The sequence below is a fragment of the Ochotona curzoniae genome, unplaced genomic scaffold, assembly GCF_017591425.1.
Source record: "Ochotona curzoniae isolate NIBS_2020 unplaced genomic scaffold, NIBS_Ocur_1.0 contig_1, whole genome shotgun sequence".
Lineage (NCBI taxonomy): Eukaryota > Metazoa > Chordata > Mammalia > Lagomorpha > Ochotonidae > Ochotona > Ochotona curzoniae.
The window spans coordinates 1,778,638-1,800,663 of NW_024464918.1; the positions used below are offsets into that span (position 1 = coordinate 1,778,638).

The 22,026-nt window shown below is 43.6% G+C and overlaps 1 protein-coding gene across 11 annotated transcripts in view; it reads right to left on the reverse strand.

Moving 5' to 3' along the window:
- The window catches only part of LOC121151269 (ankyrin repeat and KH domain-containing protein 1), a 108,066-nt gene that overhangs the window by 78,163 nt on the left and 7,877 nt on the right, over positions 1–22,026 (reverse strand). For all 11 annotated transcript variants that reach the window (XM_040973269.1, XM_040972682.1, XM_040972741.1 and 8 more), the window contains exon 2: positions 1,984–2,137. Coding sequence is in view for 10 of the 11 variants with exons in the window: in XM_040972682.1 (XP_040828616.1) it covers positions 1,984–2,137 (154 nt within the window). In the remaining variant the exon portion in view is untranslated. The remainder of the gene's footprint in view (positions 1–1,983; positions 2,138–22,026) is intronic.

Sequence of the window (22,026 nt, forward strand, 5' to 3'; positions counted from 1 at the left end):
GGGACTGAATCATCGGATGGAAGATCTTCCTCTTTGTCTCTGCTCCTCTCTGTGTATCTGACTTTGTAATAAAAATAAATAAATCTTTTTTTTGAAAAAAAAAGAAATTAAAAATTTCTCATGAAAAAAAATCTTCTGAAGTGTGAGTTCCTCTTAAAAGCTATTCAGGAACAAACTTTGGACAGCTACTTAACAACAGTTATAAGCATTTTAAATACAAACATTCTTTTTTTTTTTTTTTAAAGATTTATTTTTATTATTTTTTCATTGGAAAGGCGGATATACAGAGAAGAGGAGAGGCAGAGAGGAAGATCTTCCGTCCGATGATTCACTCCCCAAGTGAGTGCAACGGTCGATGCTATGCCGATCCGAAGCCAGGAGCCTCTTCCGGGTCTCCCACGTGGTGCAGGGTCCCAAAGCTTTGGGCTGTCCTCGACTGCTTTCCCAGGCCACAGGCAGGGAGCTGGAAGGGAAGCGGGGCTGCTGGGATTAGAACCGGCGCCCATATGGGATCCCGGGTGTGCAAGGCGAGGACCTTTAACCACTTGCGCCACCGCGCCGGGCCCAATACAAACATTCTTTAAGCCAGTCATATTGCTATCTGAAAATCTCTCCTGTAGGGGTATCTGTACAGTCAAAAAAGCTGCAGATACAAAAAGATAACTATAGCATTAATTGTAATGTTGAAAACTGGGTATAACCTAAACATCTTTTAATAAGGAATTGACAAAATTAATTAGGATATATTTCAGCAATAAAACTAAAATATTCTTTATAAAAGATCCAGCCTCCGGGACTCCTAAGATTTCTTTCCTTTTATAATATTTTTTCCAATAGTCAGAGTTACAGAGAGAAAGACATACAGATCGTCCATCCTCTGATCCTCTCTCCAGATGGTTGAAATGGCTTGGGCTGGGTCACTTTTTTGAGCTTCACCCTTTCTTGTTTCCCATGTGGATGGCAAGGGGCCAAACACTTGGGCATTCTCTTGTGTTTTCCCTAGGCTCTTCAGCAGGAAATTGGATCAGAAGTAGAGCACCTGAGACACAAACCTGAGCGTACAATGGGTTATCAGAATCACATGTCTGCCTTTCCATTGGAAATAAATAAATCTTTAAAAAAAAGAAAAAAGTCTTAGGAGGCAGTTCCCAAAAACAGTGGTAAGAAAAAAGCTTTTTTTTTAAAAAAAATATATATATAGTATAATCTTACTTTATTAAAAAAAGATTACATTCAGGGTGCTGGCACCATGGGCAGCTAAGCCTCCACTTGTGACACCAGTATTACATAAGCGAGCTGCTCCACTTCCCATCCAGATCTTTGCTTGTGGCCTGGGAAAGCAGTAGAGAATGTCCCAAAGCCCTGGGACCCTGCACCCACACAAGAGACCTGGAATAAGTTCCTGGTTCCTGGTTTCAAATTGGTTCAGGTTCAGCTGTTGTGGTCATTTGGGGAATGAATCTGCAGATGGAAGAACCTTCTATCTTTCCTTCTCTCTGTGTAACTGCTTTTCAAAAAAAAAATAAATAAATCTTGAAAAATTTATGTTCAATCTTTCATGCATTTCAACATATTAAAAGGGGACAAATATGAAAGTTAATGCAACCCTCGACAGAACAGAGAACGGCTGTTGAGATCAGCATTCCATATTGGCAAAAATTTGTGTTCCTGCTAGTACACCTGGGAAGAAGATTCAAACAAAATTCCTGATTCCATGACCTTGGCCATGGTGGCCATTTGGGGAGTGAATCAGCAAATGAGATATCTCTCTCTCTGCATCTATCCCTGTTAATTCTGCCATTCAAATAAATCAATCTTTTAAAAAAATATGTAAGATGAGACCATTTTTTTCAGAAAAAAAGTTTTATTTAGATCCCAAATTTTTGAATAACACTAACAATTGTGTAACAATTGTCTAAAACTATGTAAGGAGATTCAGATTTTCTGTAAATAGATGAAAAGAAAAAACAAAAAATAAAGTACCTGCTGCTTCTAGCAAAGCTTCAAGTCGTGCCTGTGTCTCTGGGTCTACAGTACGTAAGTCTGCTCCTTCTGTTGTACTTGATAAGAATATCTCTGAGGTTGTTTTAAGCACTGGGTTATCCAAATCTTCTTGGTCCAAAATAAATGATTCAACCTGTTCATAAAAAAATGCAGTATGTATGATTATCAATGTAAGAATAACTATAATTTAACGGACTATAACAGAGTATATTACCATAGAAACACAAGGTTAGAGAAGAGTTGGACGAAACATTTAGACTGCTTATCTTCATACATGACTACAGGTATAAGTCAAATATAACAAAGTCTCTTCCATGTCTAATACAGAGCACGAAAAGCAATTTTTAAAGATGAAACAAGCACATGAACTGCTGAAAAGATGTATACAGAGCTATATACCTATTTTTATTTTTTTAACATTATTTTCATAGTTGAGAGGAATGCATGCTCATGGTCTCTGATTAGGGTAGGGAGAACCAAGGTATGCAGGATGGTGGGTGGCACACGCTTCAATTTTTTTTTCTTCTGTATCTCCAGTGGGGGAAGATATGGAGGTTACTCCTTGCTGTCAAACTACATCAGCACCCAGGGATGGGGAAATGGTCACTTGATGACACCTGAGAGACCCTGATATGGGGAATGGTGTTATTCAGGTGGTTTTGATAGTTCTGAGATTTCACCAGCTTCACTGAACTAGGGTTGAGAAAATCTTCAAGGTCTTACTGGGCTAGTCAGGTCCACCTCATTGCATCCACAGGCCCAGGAATATATTGCAAAGCTTGGCCAGGAGAGTGGTCCAACCTGTTTTGTTTTCCATCCTCTGACTAAGCACTCAACATTTTCTGCTGGCCTGGATGAGCTGCTGTCATATCCCCCATGTACATCTGGGCATGCTGTTCACTGTATGGGCATCAGCAACTGAGGAGGTCTACTCCTGACACATGTACTCCAAGGACCAACCACATAAACTGTGATTTTTTCTCTGTGGCCAGGGTTTGAGTCCAGCCATCTAGTTGAGATGTCCCCCAAGAAATAGCACCTGTAGTGACTTCAGATTTGACTATTGTGACTTCAGATTTGTCAGATTCAGTCAGTGCAGAATCTGGTTCGGTCCATCACCTGCATGGGCTGCAGTACATAACAGTGGATGCTGCTGCCTGGTCAGTTCCACCCCATCCCAGCTCTCACAAAAACTGATGGGTGCGGCAAGCCTAACTAGGCCAGGCTTCATGTATACCAGCAGCTACCACAGCCTAGTTGGGGTGATCCACAATCAGCCCCACCAGGCCCACCCCAGCCCCAGTTTTTGCACATGTCAGCATGTGCTGCATCCTAGCCCAGTCTGTCTACCATCTGGCTCTCATGCACACCCATGGATGCTGCCGTTTAGTTCAGCCCAGCTGGCCCCCAGACTCAGTCCACAGTCATGCTGACAGGTTGCTACCATCTTGCCCAGCCTAGCTCACCACCAGCACTGGCTCTTGTGCTCACCAATGGGAGCTGCAGTATAGCAGGCAATACCTTCAGTTTCACAACCAGACCCGCTCCCAGCACTGGATCTTGTGCTTGCCAGCAGGTGCTGTATCCTATCCCATATGGCCCACATGCATATTGGTTCTCATGTGTGCCAGTGGGTGCAGCAGCTGAGTCCAGCTCCCAGATCCAGCTTCTCACACTCACAAGTGGAAGCAGCAGCCCAACAAGAGTCTCCAGAGCTCCCCTACCAGGCCCACTCTCAGCCCTGGGTTATGCACACACCAGTGGGTGTGGCCTAGTCAGAGATGTCTCACCAAAAGTCTCAGTTTTTTTCAGTAGATGTTACAGCTTGGCTTAGCACAGCTCACTCCCAGTCCCAGCTCTCACCGGTGGACATAGCAGTGTAACCTAGCGTGGCCCGGGCCCACCTCTCGGGGTAAACTGGCAGATACTGCAGTCCAACTCGGGCTGGCATGCAGGCCATTCCAGCTCTCACTTGTACTAGTGTGTATCGTGGACCGGCCAGCCTGGCTAACCCCCGACCTGGCTCAGATATGCTGATAGGTACTACAGTCCAAACTGGCCTGGCAAGCCACAACTCCAACCTTTGCACTCACCAGCTGAAAGTGCAGCCTTGCAGAGGAGTCTCCAAAGCTCCTCTACCAGACCCACTCCTACCCCCTGAATCTCACTGGTGGGTACTAAAACCTAGCCCAACTGGCCAACACCTATGCCAGCTCTTGACAGTGGGTGTTACAGTCTATTCCAGCCTGGTCCATTACCTTATCTGGTTCTCATGTGAACCAGCAGGTGCCACGGTGGCCTAGCTTGGCTGGGTCTGTCCCACACCCATTCTGGCTCGCATGAGTGTCAGCAGGTGCTGGAGCCCAGCCCACTCTGGCCCACCCCGAAATCCAACCTGCACACATGCTGATAGGTGCCGCAGTCTTGCACAGCCCAGGCTGCCAACCCCCTAGTCTTGGCTTTCACACTCCTCAGGAGAGCTGCAGCTTAGCAGGAGAATCCCCAGATTACCCCACCAGGTCCGTTCCGAGCCCAGGATCCTGCACTTCAACCCAGCCTGGAATGACCCACTGTATTCTCAGCTCTCAGTGGTGGGCACAGCTTTCCTTTCCTAGCTCTCAATCATGCCAGGAAGTGCTGTGGCCTGGCCCAGTCCAGCTCCAGCTACTGTACTCCATCAGTAGGGGCATTCCTAAGTTCCCATACCAGGCCCAGGATCTCACATTTGCTGATGGGTACCATGACCCTGTTTGGCATGTTCTGCCCTTGGCCCAGATGCAGCTCCTGTACTGATGGACTCTCATGTATTGATGGACTCTCATGTCCCAGCAAGTAAGTCTGCTAAACCCACTGTTAGGTGCGAGACTCAGGATGAGGTACAAACCAGGCTGAGTCAGGACACAATATTCCCCAGTTTACATTAGGGCCAGGACTAGGGGCTGGACGGACTAGCCAGGGCTGCAGCAACTGTCAGCCTTGAATGCAGGTTGGGTTTGGGGGAGAGCCAGGCTAGGGCACAGCATTCATTGGCAAGTGCAAGATAAGGGAGTGGGCCAAGTAGGGAAATTGTAGGCACTCTTCTGCTGGGCAGCAGCTCCCACTGGTGTGCACAAGAACCAGGCCTGGGGCCCAGCACAGTGGCCTAACAGCTAAAGTCCTCGCCTTGAACACACCGGGATCCCATATGGGCACCGGTTCTAATCCCGATGACTCCACTTCCTATCCAGCTCCCTGCTTGTGGCCTGGTAAAACAGTTGAGGATGGCCCAAAGCCTTGGGACCCTGCACCCGTGTGAGATACCCTGATGAAGCTTCCTGCTCCTGGCTTTGGATCGGCACAGTACAGACTGTTGCAGTCATTTGGGGAGTGAATCATCAGATCATCAAACAAAAGATCTTCCTCTCCATCTCTCCTCCTCTCTGTATATCTGAATTTGTAATAAAAATAAATAAATCTTAAAAAAAAAAAAAGAACCAGGCCTGGTGGGCCTGGTGCAGTAGCCAGTGGCTGAGGTCCTCGTTTCACAAGTGCCAGGATCCCATATAAGGGCTGGTTCTAATCCTGGCTGCCCCGTTTCCCATCCAGTTTCCTGCTTGTACCTGGGAAAGCAATCAAGAATGACCCAAAACCTTGAGACCCTACACCTGTGTGGGAGACCCAGAGTAGGCTCCTGGCTTCAGATCGGCACAGCTCCAACCATTGTGGCCACTTTGGGAGTAAATCAACAGATGGATGATCTTCCTCTTTGTCTCTCCTCCTCCCTGTCTATCTGATTTTTCAATAAAAATAATAAGTCTTAAAAAAAAAAAGAACCAGGCATGGGGGCAGACCAGGCTGGACCTGGCGTCAGTACCCAATGTCATACGTCAGTACTCAATGTCATACATATGGACTGGGTGGAGAGGTGGGGTGGGCTAAGCTAAGCTGTAACACCCATAGGTGCAACCATAGCGTTCTCATGAGCCCAACTGAGATCACCATGGACTGGACTAGTCTGCTGCACATATTGGCATGAATGGGAAACAGGGCTGGTGGTAGGCCTGGTGGGGATTATTGGGGGTCAACCAAACCATGCTGCAGTTCCCATTGGTGTGTGCAACAGTAAGATTGGTAGCAAACTAGGTTGGGCAGGGCAGCATGTGGCAAGCTAGGTTGGGCTAAGCATAAGCATCATGGCTTTGCATGAGATATGGGGCTGGGGATGGAACTGACAAGGCAACTTCAATCACCGGTGTGTGTTTAGGCTGATACTGGTGGTGGACTGAAGCAGACCCTGTATTGGTTGGCACATGCAGGAGTCAGATTTGGGGTCGTAATAGATATTGATGTTTCTTGGGGGAATTCCAAAATAGGCCACTGGATTCCAAATTTCAGCCACAGGGAGGATCATTGAATTTGTGGTCCAACCTCAAAATGCATGTGTCAGGACTGGGCCTCTGTGATTACTGATGCCTGTGCAATGGCCAGCATACCCAGGTGCATACAGGGGACATGACAGCCAACTTATTTGGGCTTGCAGAGGATGTCAAATGCCATGTCAGACGATGGAGAACAGAATGGGTTGGATAACTCTGGTTGAGTTTTGGCAGTGTCTAGATGAGTGGAGTAGACTCTCTCAGTCAATGGACCTTGGAAGGATTTTCTCAACCATGGAGCAATGAAATCAACAGCATTTCCAAACTATCAAATCAAAACTATTCAAGCAATGTCCTCAAAACATTCTCCACATTATGGTTTCTAAGATGACATCAATTGGACATCTCCATCCCCTGATACTGATGTAGTTCTGGCAGCTGAGAACGGTTCCCTCCCTACCACTACATCCCCTACACCCAGATATGGGAGAAAAGGGAAGAAAAAGAAAAAGGACTTTTTGCAAGGTCAACAAACCGTAATATATTTGCAGGTATACATGTCTGCCAGTGGGAAAGACATTTTTTAAATTAAGCATTTTTATATTAACATCCGCATTGAGAGGTTTCAAAAAGTTCACTGGAAATGTTTACTATGAAAAAACTGCATGGCTTTCAATTTTTTTGCATCAATTTTAATTACATTTCCAATACATTTTTACATTCCATTTGTATTATGTCTAATGTAACATTTTTTAAAATATAAGTTGAGGATTTTTAGTTTTCTCTCTTTAATTTCCCAATTACTGGCTAAAGGCCTATACTATACACCACGAGAAAACAAAAATGTGTTACAAAAAAAAATATTCTAACAACTATTACAAAAGGACTCAAAGAGAACCAAATGGTACAATTATATGCAAAAAGGGATAAAGAACTTGCAGCCCGTCACTTACAAAGACTCTACATGAGATGCAGCATGAGTAAGGCTCTGAAGGATGCAGAGACTTGCATTAAGTGATCAGATAAATGGGTGGAGGTAGGTAAAAAGATAAAAAGGTCAAAATATTTCCAATAAAAAAGGGTATAAAATAAAATTTCAAAAAGCCTTAGGGCTCAGAAATGTACTGAGGATGGGGCCTAATTCTCTGCCTATAGGAGCCAGTCTCATATATAGACAATGGTACAACTCCCAGCTGCCCCACTTCCCATCCAGTGCCCTGGCAATAGCCTAAGAAAGCAGTGGAGGAAGGCACAGGGCCTTGAGCCCCTGAACCCACATGGGAGACCCAGAAGAAGCTACTGGCTCCCAGCTTCAGACCAGTCCAGCTCTAGCCATTGACGCCATTGCGAGAGTGAACCAGTAGTTGAAAGATCACTCCATCCATCTCTCCCTCTCTCTAGATAAATCTTTCAAGTGAGAAAAAAAAAAAAAGGAAGAAAGGAAGAAAAGAAATGTACCAGAGAAGGACCAGTATTGTGGTAGAGCAAGTAAAGCTGCTGCCTGCACTACTGGCATTATATATGTGGTCTGTTTCAAGACCAGACTGCTCTACTTCCAATCCAGCTCCTTACTAATACGCCTGGAAGATCAGTGGCAGATGGCCCAAGAGCCTGGGCTCCTACACCCATATGGGAGAATGGGAAAAAGTTCCAGGCTCCTGGGTTCATCCTAGCACAGCCCTGGCTACTGTTCCATTTTGGGAGTCAAACAGCAGATGGAATTTTTTCTGTTTAATCTCTCCGTCTCTCTCTCTCGCTCTGCCTTTCAAATAAATTTCTAAAAAGAAATTAAAAAAATACACCGGGGAAGTGATGAATGGTTTACTTCCAAAAAATGTTAAGTCCTTATGGACTGTTACTAAAAATACTAAATGGTGCAACCAAATGTGGGAAATAATCTGACAGCTCAAAATTTCAACCAAGATTTACATCACCCAATAATTCCACTCCTTGGTATATAACATAAGAAAACTGAAATATAAAAATTTACATAAATATTCAAAGCAACATTATTCTTTATGGGGAAAAACTAAAAATACCCAAACATCTATCAACATATAAGTGGATAAACAAAATACCACATGGTTATACAAAGGAGTATCAGTCAGTGGTAAGAAGGTATATATACTGATACATGCAGGAATATAAACTTTGAAAAGATTGTATCTAGTGAAAGATATGAGCCATAAAGGCCACATATCATGATTTCATTTATAGGGAATGTTAAGAATAGAAAACTCCATACAGACAGACTGGATTACTTGTTACCTGGGGAATCAGAGAGGGAAGTATGGGATGGGCTGCTACTGAGTCTGAAGTTGCTTTCTGGAACACTGAAATTAGATAGTAATGATTACTGTATAACCATAACCTCACAAATATACCAAAATACCATTGAATTATGACTTTAATTTATATATTTGATGTATACCATAACTGTTTTTCAAAAAGACATAAAGGTACCTAGAACATCACTATAGTATTAGGCAAGAAAGAAGTGGGAATATTGCATAAGACCATACAAAAGTTGTTTCCCTGGTCATCCCAGCTAAGACAATCAGTAATAGCAATCTCCTGGTGCCAACAATGTCAGTATCACATATGACAACACATTTCTAAATGCTTCAAAATAATCAGATTCAAAGAAAACGACAAAATAGAAATGTGTCCCTTGTCTTTAGAAAGACTCATAACTAATATTTTTTGAAAACCATAACATAAAAAGATTTGCTAATTTTTTCATTGTCTTAAATTGTGTACAAACTAAAGTTCAATCAGGTAACGGGACTTAACAGAAAGAATAATGCACTAGAAATCAGGTGAAAATAGAAGTTTAGTATCAGTTCCATCAGGTATTGTTACTTCAGGTATCACATGAACTTTCTTTTTCAATTATCACTATAACCTGACAGTCCACTTTTTCACCAATAAACAGACAACATCTGCTCCTACCTTACAGTGCTACTGAAAGATTTTTACAGAGATAAAAATCAATTCAAAAGTAATGAATGTTGGCACAGCAGCTTAGACATCCCTTCAGAAACCCACATCCTATATCCAAATACTCGGGTTCAAGTCTCAGCTCTGCTATCAAATCCACTTCCTGGTCAAGTGGCAGGGAGGCAGCAGGTAATGACTTAACAATTTGTGTTCTTACCACACACATGATGGATGGAGTTCCAGGCTGTGGCTTTTACCTGGCTCCGCTTCAGTTGCTGTGGACAATTGGAAGAGCAAACCAGTAGATGGAAAGTCTATCTGTATCTCTTTGCACTTTTAAAACATTATAAAAAAGTAATTTTAGGGTCCGGTGGCATGGTCTAACGGCTAAAGTCCTTGTCTTGAACGCCCCGGGATCCCATATGGGTGCCGGTTCTAATCCCTGCAGCTCCACTTCCCATGCTCCCTGCTTGTGACCTGGGAAAGCAGTCGAGGACGGCCCAACCTTAGGACCCTGCACTCGTGTGGAATACCCGAAAGAAGTTCCTGGATCCTGGTGTCGGATCGGCGCAGCACCGGCTGTTGCAGTCACTTGGGGAGTGAATCATCGGACGGAAGATCTCCCTCTCTCTCTCCTCCTCTCTGTATATCTGACTTTCCAATAAATAAATCAATCTTTAAAAAAAAAAAGTAATTTTAAAAGGGTGATGTTGTGGTGCAGTTCAATAAGTCACTGAATGGGATGCCAGCTTCCCATGAGTGTCAGTTCAAGTCCCAGCTGCTCCACTTTCAATCCGGATCTCTACTAATACACCTGCGAAAGTAGTGGAAGGTGGCCCAAGTACCAGGATAGAGTTCCTAGTTCCTGGCTTCCACCTGACAAAGCCCTGACTGTTGCAGGTAGTCTTTGAGGGAGTGAACCAATGGGTGGAAGGTCTCTCCCTGTATGTCACTCTGCCTTTCAAATAAATAAATCCTTTAAAAACAAATAATTTTCAGAATATAATTACAATTCTTCTGTCCCTCATTATAGTGTCTGTTTTCTACATCTTTCAAAACACGAAGAATCATACTAAGAATCTAGTAAGTTGCATTTTTATCAACACTCACCTGAACCTTCAAGTGTGGTTTTAGGCAATTTACACTTCAGATATGACTCACAAGATCAGCATTCTTTAATTTACTAGAAAGGCAGACAGAAAAGGAGACAGACAGAAATCTTATACCTGCTTGTGCAGTCCCCAGATCTCCAGGGGTAGGACAGGATGATGCTAGAAGCCAGAAACTCAAATAGGATAGCATACATACATAGGTGGTAGGAACCACAGTAAACCATCACCTGCTGCCTCCCAGGGTTTATTAGCAAAAAGCTAGAACTGGGAGAATTGAGACCTCTAGGCCAAAATTCTGTTAGAAAAATTATTCCAGCTACAGATTTAACTGAAACTCATTCCCACATGAAAATAATTCCTACCAAGTAACCACATCAAGATTAAGTTTCCAATAATATGGTCAGGTATTTGGCCCAGTGGTTAAGGTACTGCTTGGGATGCCCATCTCATTAACAAATAATTCTGTAAAACTTTCAATAATAAATAGGTTAAGTCTTTTTTAAAAAAGATTTATTTATTTTATTACAAAGTCAGATACACAGAGGAGGAGAGACAGAGAGGAAGATCTTCCATCCAATGATTCACTCCCCAAGTGACCACAACAGCCGGTGCTGTGCTGATCCGCGACACCAGGATCCAGGAACCTCTTCCAGGTCTCCCACGTGGGTGCAGGGTCCCAAAGCTCTGGGCCGTCCTCGACTGCTTTCCCAGGCCACAAGCAGGGAGCATGGGAAGTGGAGCTGCTGGGATTAGAACTGTCACCCATATGAGATCCCAGCGCATTCAAGTCGAGGACTTTAGCCGTTAGGCCATGCTGCCGGACCCAAGTCTTTTTTTTTTTTAAGATTTACTTATTTATTTATTTATTACAGAATGGAGAGAGACAAAAGATAGAGATTATCTTCCATCAGTTAATTCACTTTCCAAATAGTCACAATGGCCAGGGCTGGGCCAGACCAGACAGAAGCCTTATTTGGGTCTCTGACATCAGTGTAGGAGCCCAAATATTTGGGTCATCTTCCTAATGTACGTTCCCAGGCACAGTAGCAGGGAGCTGAATTGAGATACTGCAAGCAGTAGCTTAACACACAATGCCAGCACCCTACTTCAAGTCTTTTTTCCTATTTTTACTATTGGAAAGGCAAATTTCCAAGACACAGAGAGAGAGAGAGAAAGAAAGATCTTCCTGGGCCCAGCATGATAGCCTAGTAATCAAATTCATCACCTTGCACACGCAGGGATTCCATATGGCACTGGTTCATATCCCAGCGCCCCACATCCCATCTAGCTCCCTGCTTGTGGCTCTGGACTCCTGGCTTTGGATGGCTCAGCTCTAGCTGTTGTGGTCACTTGGAGAATCAATCAATGGAAGGAAGATCTTCTTCTCTGTGTGTCCTTCTCTCTGTATATCTGACTTTCCAATAAAAATAAATAAGTCTTTAAAAAAAGAAAAAGATCTTCCATCCACTGGTTCAATTCCCAAGTGAATGCAAAGGCCAGAGCTGTGCTGATCCAAAGCCAGGAGCTAGGAACTTCTTCCATGTTTCCCATGTGGGTGGAAGGAGGGTCTCCAGGCTTTGGGCCATCCTCCACTGCTTTCCCAGGCCACAAGCAGGGAGCTGGATGGGAAGTGGAGTAGCCGAGATATGAACCCGCACCCATATGGAATCCCAGCAGTTGCAAGGTAAGAATTTAGCCACTGAGCCATCATGCCAGACCCTGTTTTAAGTCTTAAAATAAGAACATCTCACACTGATTCATAACTAATAACAGTTCATGCCATATTTCTAAAAACAGCAATTACTAGGTAACAGAGAAACTAGGGAATACTCAATGATAACACATTTTTGTTTATGTATTATTTAGTTTGGCAGTCACACCATGAGCAAAAAACACCACACCCAAGCTCTCAAATTTAAGTAAAAAATACACTGTTTCATGGATCCCTTCTTAACCAGATTAATGGATAATGAAATTTAATGCTAAACACAAACATGTTAAACAAATTAGCATTGAGTTAGGAACTCAAATACAAGTAACCACAAACTTCATTCCTCACAGGCTTTTGAATAATCACCACTTCCATAAACTCCAACTAGAGTTATGAGAACACTGAAGGAAAGACTAAATATTTCCTACAACCTTTTCTGACAAATCTTCAAATACGAAGCATTCTTAATATTCATTTAAATTGGGAAGGTATATCTATTCTAACTTTCACAAATACATACATATTTTAAAATTTATTTCTTAGATCTTTTTTATTTAGTTTATATGTGGATAGGATAACTTTTCCGCTCTGATTTTTTTTTTTTTTTTTTTTTTTTAGGATTTAGATTATGTATTTAAGAGGCAAGGGTGTCAGTCAAAGGGAAAGAAAGAGAAAGATGACCACAATGGTCAGGGTTGAGCCACTCCATTCCTGTCTCCCACATGATGACAAGTGCCCAAGTATGTGGGTCATCATCCACCACTGCTTTTCCATGTGCAACAGCAGGGAGCTGGACTGGTAGCAGAGCAACTGAAACTCAAACCAGCACCCTGATATGGAATGCTGGCATTGCAGACAGACTCTGCCACAACGTCCACCCCAAGCACTCCAAACTGGATTACTTAAACTAATTTTCAGAAAGCTAGTGGCTTACTATTATTTCTACAAACAACAGCCAAAAGGATAGGCCAGTGGTCCAAGAGGCAAAAAGGTGATTATACAAAGCATGATCGCAAACAAATGAACAAGCAGATTAGCATCAATTTTTATAAAAAACAAACAAACAAACCAGATTTTCAGGGCCTGGAGCAATACAATAGTGGCTAAAGTCCTTGCCTTGAATGTACCGGGATCCCATATAGTTGCCGGTTCTAATCCTGGCCGACCTGCCTCCCATCCAGCTCCCTGCCTGTGGCCTGGGCCTAAGGACAGCCCAAAGCTTTGGGACTTTGCACCCACGTGGGAGACCCAGAAGAAGCTCCTGGCTCCTGGCTTCAAATTGGCTCAGCTCCAGCCTTTGCGGCTGCTGGGGGAATGAACCATCGGATGGAAGATCTTCCTCTATGTCTCTCCTCCTCTCTATATATTTGCCTTTCCAAAAAGATTTTCAAATTGTCAACAGTAGCATCCACTGAAAACATGCCACGAGACTCATTTGAGAAAGTTATACAGTTGCAAATTAGGCCCACATAATGATAAATTAGGAGTCAATTTTTCTGACATAAAAATCTGATACAATAACCAACATCTTGAAATACTGTAAGCAAAACATTAGAATAAAAATGTTAAATTCCTTCTTTTTTTTCTTTTCTAAGACAGATGTATTTGTTTGTTTGGAGGAAGGGAGCTGAGGAGAGATCTTCCGTCTACTTACTGCTTTACCACCCAACTCAGGGTAAGGCTTAAGTCAAGAGTCAGTAACGCTGCCCAGTCTCCCTGGTAGGTGACAGGTATTCAAGTACTACAGCAATCATTCTGTGCTTTCCCAGGAACATCAGCAGAGGGTCTGTTCAAAACTGATGTACCCAGGACTCAAACTGGAACTCCAATACAGACAGTTAGTGTCTGAGTAGCAACGCACTACATACAATCCCCACCCCTCAACTTTAACAAGGAATACTAAATCTGTCAAAGTACCAAAGCAGCATCTCAGGATTTCTGAAATTGGTTAGCTTCACCAAAGACCAAGAGAAAATCACCATGCTTTTCCCAACAATAAGCTAAAACTAAAGCAATGAACTCTACCTTGCTCATCTAAAAAAACTTCACTTTTAAATTATAGCTTTAGTACAGAATCTAAAATACATTTTAATACATAATTCCATTATAGTTTATTTATTTATTTTAATTTTTTTAATTGCAAAGTCAGGTATACAGAGAGGAAGATCTTCTGTCTGATTGTTCACTCCCAAAGTGACCACAATGGCCAGAGCTGCACCAATCTGAGTCCTCGCCTTGAACGCCCCGGGATCCCATATGGGCACCAGTTCTAATAACGATGACTCCACTTCCCATCCAGCTCCCTGCTTCTGACCTGGGAAATCAGGAGAGGATGGCCCAAAGTCGTGGGACCCTGCACCCATGTGGGTGACCTGGAGGAAGTTCCTGGATCCTGGCTTCGGATCAGCGCAGCACTGGATATTGCGGTCACTTGGGGAGTGAATCATCGGATGGAAGATCTTCCTCTCTGTCTCTCCTCCTCTCTGTATATCTGACTTTGCAATAAAAACTAAATAAATAAATATTTTTTTAAAATACACAGAAGTTATCTTCTCATCAATCTAAATAGAAGAGCATTAAACAGCCCAAAAAAATAATCAGTAAGTTAGAAAGTTCCATAAATCTCTAATACCAATCAGGGGAAGACAGCATTATAACTAAGAACAAGGACTTCATCAGGCATTGGAGCCCACCTCATACAAGGGAATTTTTAGCTGGCCTTTTTTTTTAAACACCATAACCTCATTTTCTCCTACTGTAAAATGGACAGCAGTAATTACATCATAGCATTATTGATGAGTAAGCAAAAAGAGACTCTAAATTGCAGAACAGTATTTAACACACTGCAATTGCTCAACAAATATTATTTACTATTACTATTAAAATTACCACTGCTGCTATTATTAAGGTCAGCCTGACTACAGATGTCTTCATATTTTCATTCTCTGCTCCACAAAAACACCACAGAATCTGTAACAGGTAGCCTGAGCATGTTAAACACTGCACACATTCAATCAACACTTAATAAGTAAAACTAGGCGCCATTCTACTACACTGGGAACATAAAAATATGATTCCTGCTCATTGAGAAAACATATGAAAACATATAAATGCAATAAAATATTACAGATGTTAGAAAAGAGTTACATACAGAAAGCAGGAGAGCACAAAGATGATGGTCAATCCCAGTTGGGGCACAAATCAAGGAAACTAGATGATAACTCAGGACAAAAGGGTAATCATCCAGCAAGATGGAAAAAGGGACAATAAAGACAACTGCCACATCAGAAAAAGGGACTTACTAAGAGATCTCGCTTTGAATCCTGACTCCATCACTACTAAACATATAACTTTGCATTATAAATTATCTCTGTATGCTATAATTTATATGCTATAAATTGTCTCTAAGCTTTAATATTCTCATGTACTAATTGGGAATAAACACTTTCCTCAGATGCTAGATATAAGATTGATTGTAGTGGCTGGTGTAGTAGCTCAACAGGCTAGTCCAGCACCTGTGCCACTGACATCCCATATGGGTGCCAGTTCATGTCCTGGCTGCTCCAATCCCCATCCAGCTCTCTGCTTACAGGCAGGGAAAGCAGCAGAGGATGGCTCAAGTCCTTCCTTGGGCCCTTGCATGCACATGGGAGACCTGAAGGAAGCTCCTGGTTTCTGGCTTCTGGCTTCAGATCAGCTCAGCTCTGGGCATTGTAGCCATATAGGGAGTGAACCAACAGATGGAAGATACCTCTCTGTTTCTCCTCCGAGTAAATCCTTTCAACTAAAAAATACATAAATATTTCTTTTAAAGATTATCTTAAATGCATACAGGTACACACTGGCACAGCAGTTACATCATCAAGTAGGATACCCATGTCTCACATCAGACTGCTAGGTTCAAGTCCTGGCTACAATGCTTCAGATTCAGCTTCTGCTAAGGCACACACTAGCAGGCAGAAGACAAGCACACAAATATTTGGGGCCAGGACTAGTGTCATGGTGTAGCATGTTAAGATCCCACTTGCAGTACCAGCATCCCTTGTGGGTAACAGTTCCAGTCTCAGCTGCTCCACTTCCAACCCAGCTCCCTGCTAATGTTCGGAGAAAGCAGAGAGAATGGACCTACTGCTTGAGTCTCTGCACCCACATGCAGACCTGGTAGAAGCTCCTGGTTTCACTCTAACCTAGCTCTGGCCACTGTGGATATTCAGGGAGCAAAATTATGGGTGGATGATGTCTCTCTCTCTCTCTCCCTCTCTCTCTGTATTGTAACTCTGCCTTTCAAATAAAGATTAATAAATTCTTAAAAAAAAAGAAAAGGACTTGGGTCCCTCCCTGCCCCCTGCCTATTGCAGGCATTTTGGAAGTGAACTAGCAGATAAAAGATCTCTCTTCATTTGTCTGTTTTCTGTCTGCCTTTCAAATAACAGTGGAAATAAATAAAAAGAATAAAATATGTAGGTGAGAAGTTGATTCAATGGATAATAAGCACTCAACATATAGCAGCTATCATTATGATTCTACAAGACCAAAGCAATAGAAGTATATACATAAGGATATATAAAAGTCTGATATTTTCAGAACTATAGCAATTTGGTATGGTTGCAGTGTGAAAAGCAAATAATGCAGGGTACAGTGAGAACATATTTGGAAAGACAGAAAAAAGCGTGAGGGGAGGAGAAGCTCTCTTCTGCCAAGGGCCATTGGATATTTATATCATTCGTGGGTCACAAAAAACCCATCAACATAAAAACATCCTGCTATAAGAGTTGGTATGGTGGCACAATGGGTAAGACCACTGACTGTGATGTATACATCCATATAGACAGCCAGTTAGTGTCCCAGCTGCTTCACTTCCCATCCAGCTCACTGCTACTAACCTGGGAAAAGCAGCAGAAGATGGTTCATTTACTTGGGTCCCTACTACCCAAGTGGAAGACCCAAATGAAGCTCCTGGCTTCAGCCTGACCCAATACAGGTCATTGCTGCCATCTTGAGGAATGAATCAACAGATGAAAGATTTGTCTCTCCTTCTGCGACTTTCACAAAAATAAATAAATAAAACTTTAAGAAATGTACCCTACTTGTGGCTGGTGCAGTGCATCAACAGGCTAGTCTTCCACCTATGAGTGTCAGCATCCCATATAAATACCATTTTAAGTCCTAGTTGCTCCACTTCCCATCCAACTCCCTGCTTGTGGCCTGAGAAAACAGCAGAGGATAGTCTGGGTCCTTGGGCCCCTGAACCCATGTGGGAGACTCAGAAAAGGCTCTTGGCTTTGGACCGACTTCACTCTGGCTGGTGTGGCCATTTGGAGAACGACCCAATTGATGGAAGATCTTTCTTTCTCTATGTAAATTTCCATTCCAAGTAAAAAGAATTAAATCATAAATACACATACACATTCTACTACAGACTTCAGGTCTCACCTGAAAATGCACTGGAAAGGCCAGATCAAAGATTCCACATCCCTGATACACTATGTGGGCAGGGCATTCCCCACCTCCACTATATGCTTGCCATACCAAAGAATTTGAACCTTTAAAAAATTTTACTTATTTATTTAAAAGCAGAATGAGGCAGGCCAGGCATGTGGAACAGAACCTCAGCTTCATCGACCACCTTTGACTGATGAGCAGAGGGCACAGTCCACTCCTGACAGCTTAAAAAGCAGCTGGCACCATCTTAATGTGGGCAGCCAATGTGCCCATTGAAGGCCAGGCTTTACCTGCTGGCCGCCTGCTTTCAAGCTCTGGAGACTTGGGGGTGCTGAATTATTGCCTAGGGAAATCCACAGATAAGGACATCTTACGTGTAAGTGAGGAATGAATCCTGAGGGACACCTAACAGGGCCACTGTACTTGCTGATAAGTGAGGGGACTGAGACCTGTGGTACAGAGGGAAGAGTATGGAAGATCTATATGGGTCAGACTGATTCACCAGCCCACATGGGAATCCCGAGATGGACTTGTTAGTGCAGAGCATCACTGACTGCCACACGCCAGACCACATGAAAGCTGAGGGCCTGTCTAGCTGAGCTAGATATCGGTACCTGATTGAGTACTGGAATAGGGGACAGGTCACATTAGGCAGAGCAACAACACTAACCAACAGACAAGAGAACCAGGTCTGGTCCGGGGGGTTAGATTCTGTGGGGGATAAGTGGGCCCAACCTTATGAAAATTCAAGATCTACTGGTTAGCTCAAGAGTAGGGATGGTGATGGGCTGAACTATGTGTGAACATAGAACCCACCAGCACTCAAGGGTACTGGGGCTGAGAATAGACTGGGCAGGTCCAAGCTGCAGCACCTGCATGTGCATCCTAAAATAGGGTGTGGAGAGGTCCAGCCCACAACATCCACCCAGCTCATTCAAAAGCCAAGATGGAGCAGCAGGCTATTCCAGGTAAGGACCTAGCACCTGCGGGAGCATGTGAGATTTGGGTCTGGGAGTGGGCTGAGCGGGGGAACCTGGAAAACTCCCCTACGGGGCCATAGCTCCCACTGGTAAGCACATGTTCCAGACCTGAGAGTTGGGCAAGCTGGTCAAGGTAGCCTCATCTGTTGGCAAGTATGTGGGTTGGTTTTGGAAGGGGGCAGACCGGGCAGGGCTGAGTAGACTTTAGCCCACTGGCAAGTGCAGAAACCAGGCTGGAGTGCAGGTCATGTGGGGCTAGGGTATCACACTGAGCAGGACCAGGTTGCAGCACCCGCCAGTGAAGGTTGGGACTGGAGGAGGCTGGCTAGGTCAGGCCAGCTTGCAACATCCAAAGCAAAGGCTAAGAGATGAAGGGCTATGCCAGACCAGTTCAGAGCAATCACTGGCACGTGTAAGAACTGTGGTGCCTGGTTGGGGAGCAATAGGGACACCCTGGCCAGGTTGTGATCCCCATTGGTGAGCGCAAGGGCCAAGTGGAGGCTGCAGTCTGGTTTGGATATGGCTGCAGGATCCCTTGGCATGTGTGTGGGCTGGTCTGGGATGTGCTGGACTGGGTTAGACTCCAGCACCCACTGATGCTCATGAGAATCAGGGTAGGTGTAGGACAAGCTAGGCTAGGTCTCTGCCTCTGCTGAGCCATGTGTGAGCTGTGTCTGGGTGTGGACCAGGCATGGCTAGGCTATAGCACCCAATAACAAGAACCAGAATGGGTAAGGGCTCGTCAGGAAAGGTCACTGTTCCTGTGGGACAGGAGGTGGACTAAGTAGGGTTGGCCCAAGGACTCACTGGTGTGTGCGAGATCTGGCATAACTACAGTTCCCACTGGCATACATTTGGCACGTCGGGGGCAGGCCAGGCTAATTCAGTCCATATCACCCCCTGGTGAATCTGAGTGCCAGAATGGAGTGTGGATTGGGCTAGGTCAGGATGCAATACCAGCCAGTCCACATGAAGGCTGGGAATGGGGGCTGACAGGGTTAAGGTAGGTTGTAGTCCCCACTAGTGTGAGTTGGAACTAGTGGGGGGAAGCCTGGCCTGGCCAGGCTACAGCACCCACTGCCAAATGCTGAGGTGAGGCAGGCTGTGCCAGACTGGACCGCAGCACCCAACCAGCACATATGAAACATGAGGGAGGTGGGACGGACCCAGTAGGGGGGCTATGGGGACCCCACCACTGGGCCACTACCTTCACTAGTGAGCATGAGAGTTGAATGGGGGCAGGCCAAGCCGGGCAGGGCCACAACATCTGATGACCTACATGTGAGCTGGATCCCAGGGAAAAGCCAAGCTGGGCTGACTGTACCTTCTGGTACAAGCATAAGCCAGTTTGAGTATGGGTTGGTTGGGCTTTGCCAGAATCAGCTGCCAGATGCTGGCACAGGGGCCAAATTCTGTCAGGTGCAGGCCTGGCTTAGACAGATGGTGACACCGCTGACACTAGTGTGGACTGGATAGTAGAGCTGGTTGGGATGAATTCAGTTTCAATGCCCATCGACATGTACGAGAGCTGAATGGGATGTGGGACAGACGAGACCAGTCTGCTGTATATACTGGCAAGCACCAGAACCAGGACAGGGGGGCAGGCTTGGTGAGGGTCATTGCAGGTCACTCTAACTAGGCTGTGGCTCCCACTGGTTTGCGTGAAGGTCGAGTAAGTGGTGGGCAGAATCAGGCTGGGCTCCAACACCCATTGGTTTTCTTAAAACACGGGGCTGGAGACAGAACTGTCCCAGCAATTGCAACTACCTGTGTGTGTGTATACTGATTTGGGTGACAGACTGCATGGGATCCTGCATTAGCAAACACACAAAAAAATCAGGTCTGGGATGGCCTCAGATGAGGTTTCTTTGGTGATTCCCTACCAACTGAACTACTAAACTCAGAACACCAGCCATGGAGAGAACTGCAGCTTCCAGGGTCTCCCACCTGCATGGGAAACTTGGACTGAGTTCCTTAGCCCAGACCACACCATTACAGGCCCGTGGGAAACGAAACAGTGGGTGACAGTTTCCTGTCTTTCAGAAAATGTTTTTCTAAATTTATTTATTTATACTTACTGGAAAGGCAGAGGAAGCAAAGGATCAACCTCACACCAGCTGTTTCATTCCCTAAATTCCCACAATATTCAAGGCTGGGCCAGGCATAAGCCAGGAGCCACAAAATAATGCTACTCTCTTGGGCAAAAGACATTCTGGAAAAGCTGCTTGCATCAGTCTCGCAACTTTGAAGTTTGAAATTCTATCAAAATAAAAAGTAACAAAAGAAAAGACCCAACATAATCTGTACTACTTTTCCTTTGAAATTTTGTCTTTGATAATGATAGTTTGTTTCACATAGTATTATGTGTTAGAAATGTAACAGAAGAATAAGCACACTTAGAGAGGCTGATAAGAGTTGAACATCTTTCAAACTGCAACATTCAAGGTATTTTGTAACAAATGGGATTTTATAAAATGCCTATCAAAACTTTCTCAATTCTACACCATTAAAGAATATACAAGTGAATTTATGTATATTTAATATCACATTGAAAGTTTTTCCAAAACTGAACTCATCTCTTGCTAGCATTTAAGTAGTATATGAAGCATTTTGATCAATCACAATTTAATCATGGACTAATAAGGAAGACAAATCAGGAATTCAGGACAAAATAATATCCAAAAAAAAAAAATCTGCTATTGGCTTAAGGGCTTCAGGAAGAGCATCAGTAATCTTAAGTAAGGCAGTCTTTCCCTGTTACAGATGATGTTTAGCATCCTGTCAAGTTCACTTTGATTTCTAGTATCTATTCTGACGGAATTACATCTGATTTGTATCAAAATTTGTTCTCACCCAAAGGGAACCATAGATTGAATGTAATCATTATCAAATCCCAATCTCTCTCTCTCTCTTTTTAAGAAATACAAACATTTATCCTAAAATTCAGACTCAGCAGTTACAGGCATTGGGAAAGTGAACCACTAGACAGAGGATCTCTTGTTCTTCTCTCTCTGGAAAATGACTGTATTCTCTGTAATCCTGCCTTTCAAATCAATAATTTTTAAAAGTATGCTTTTAACAAAAGCTTCATATGTAGTCCGTTAATCTTCCAAAAGGGTGCCAAAGTCCTTCAACAAGGAATAACAGTGTTCAACAAATGGTGCAGAGGAAAACTGGATTTCCATATGCAAAAGCATGAAATTCTGGTCCCTACCTTTATTCCATACATAAAAGATAACTCAAAATAGAGCAAAGATACAAACTTAAGAGCTAAAAACTGTAAAACTCCTAGAAAATTCTAGAGAAAATCTTCATGAAATTGTATTTGACAACAACTTCACAAGAGCACAGACAATTTTAAAAAATAACTTGGTAAGCTATACAATGGAAGCAAATATTTGCAGGTTCTAGAAGAGATATTTACACACCTATGTTTATTGTGGCATTATTCACAATAGATAAAAGGTGAGAGCAATTCAAGT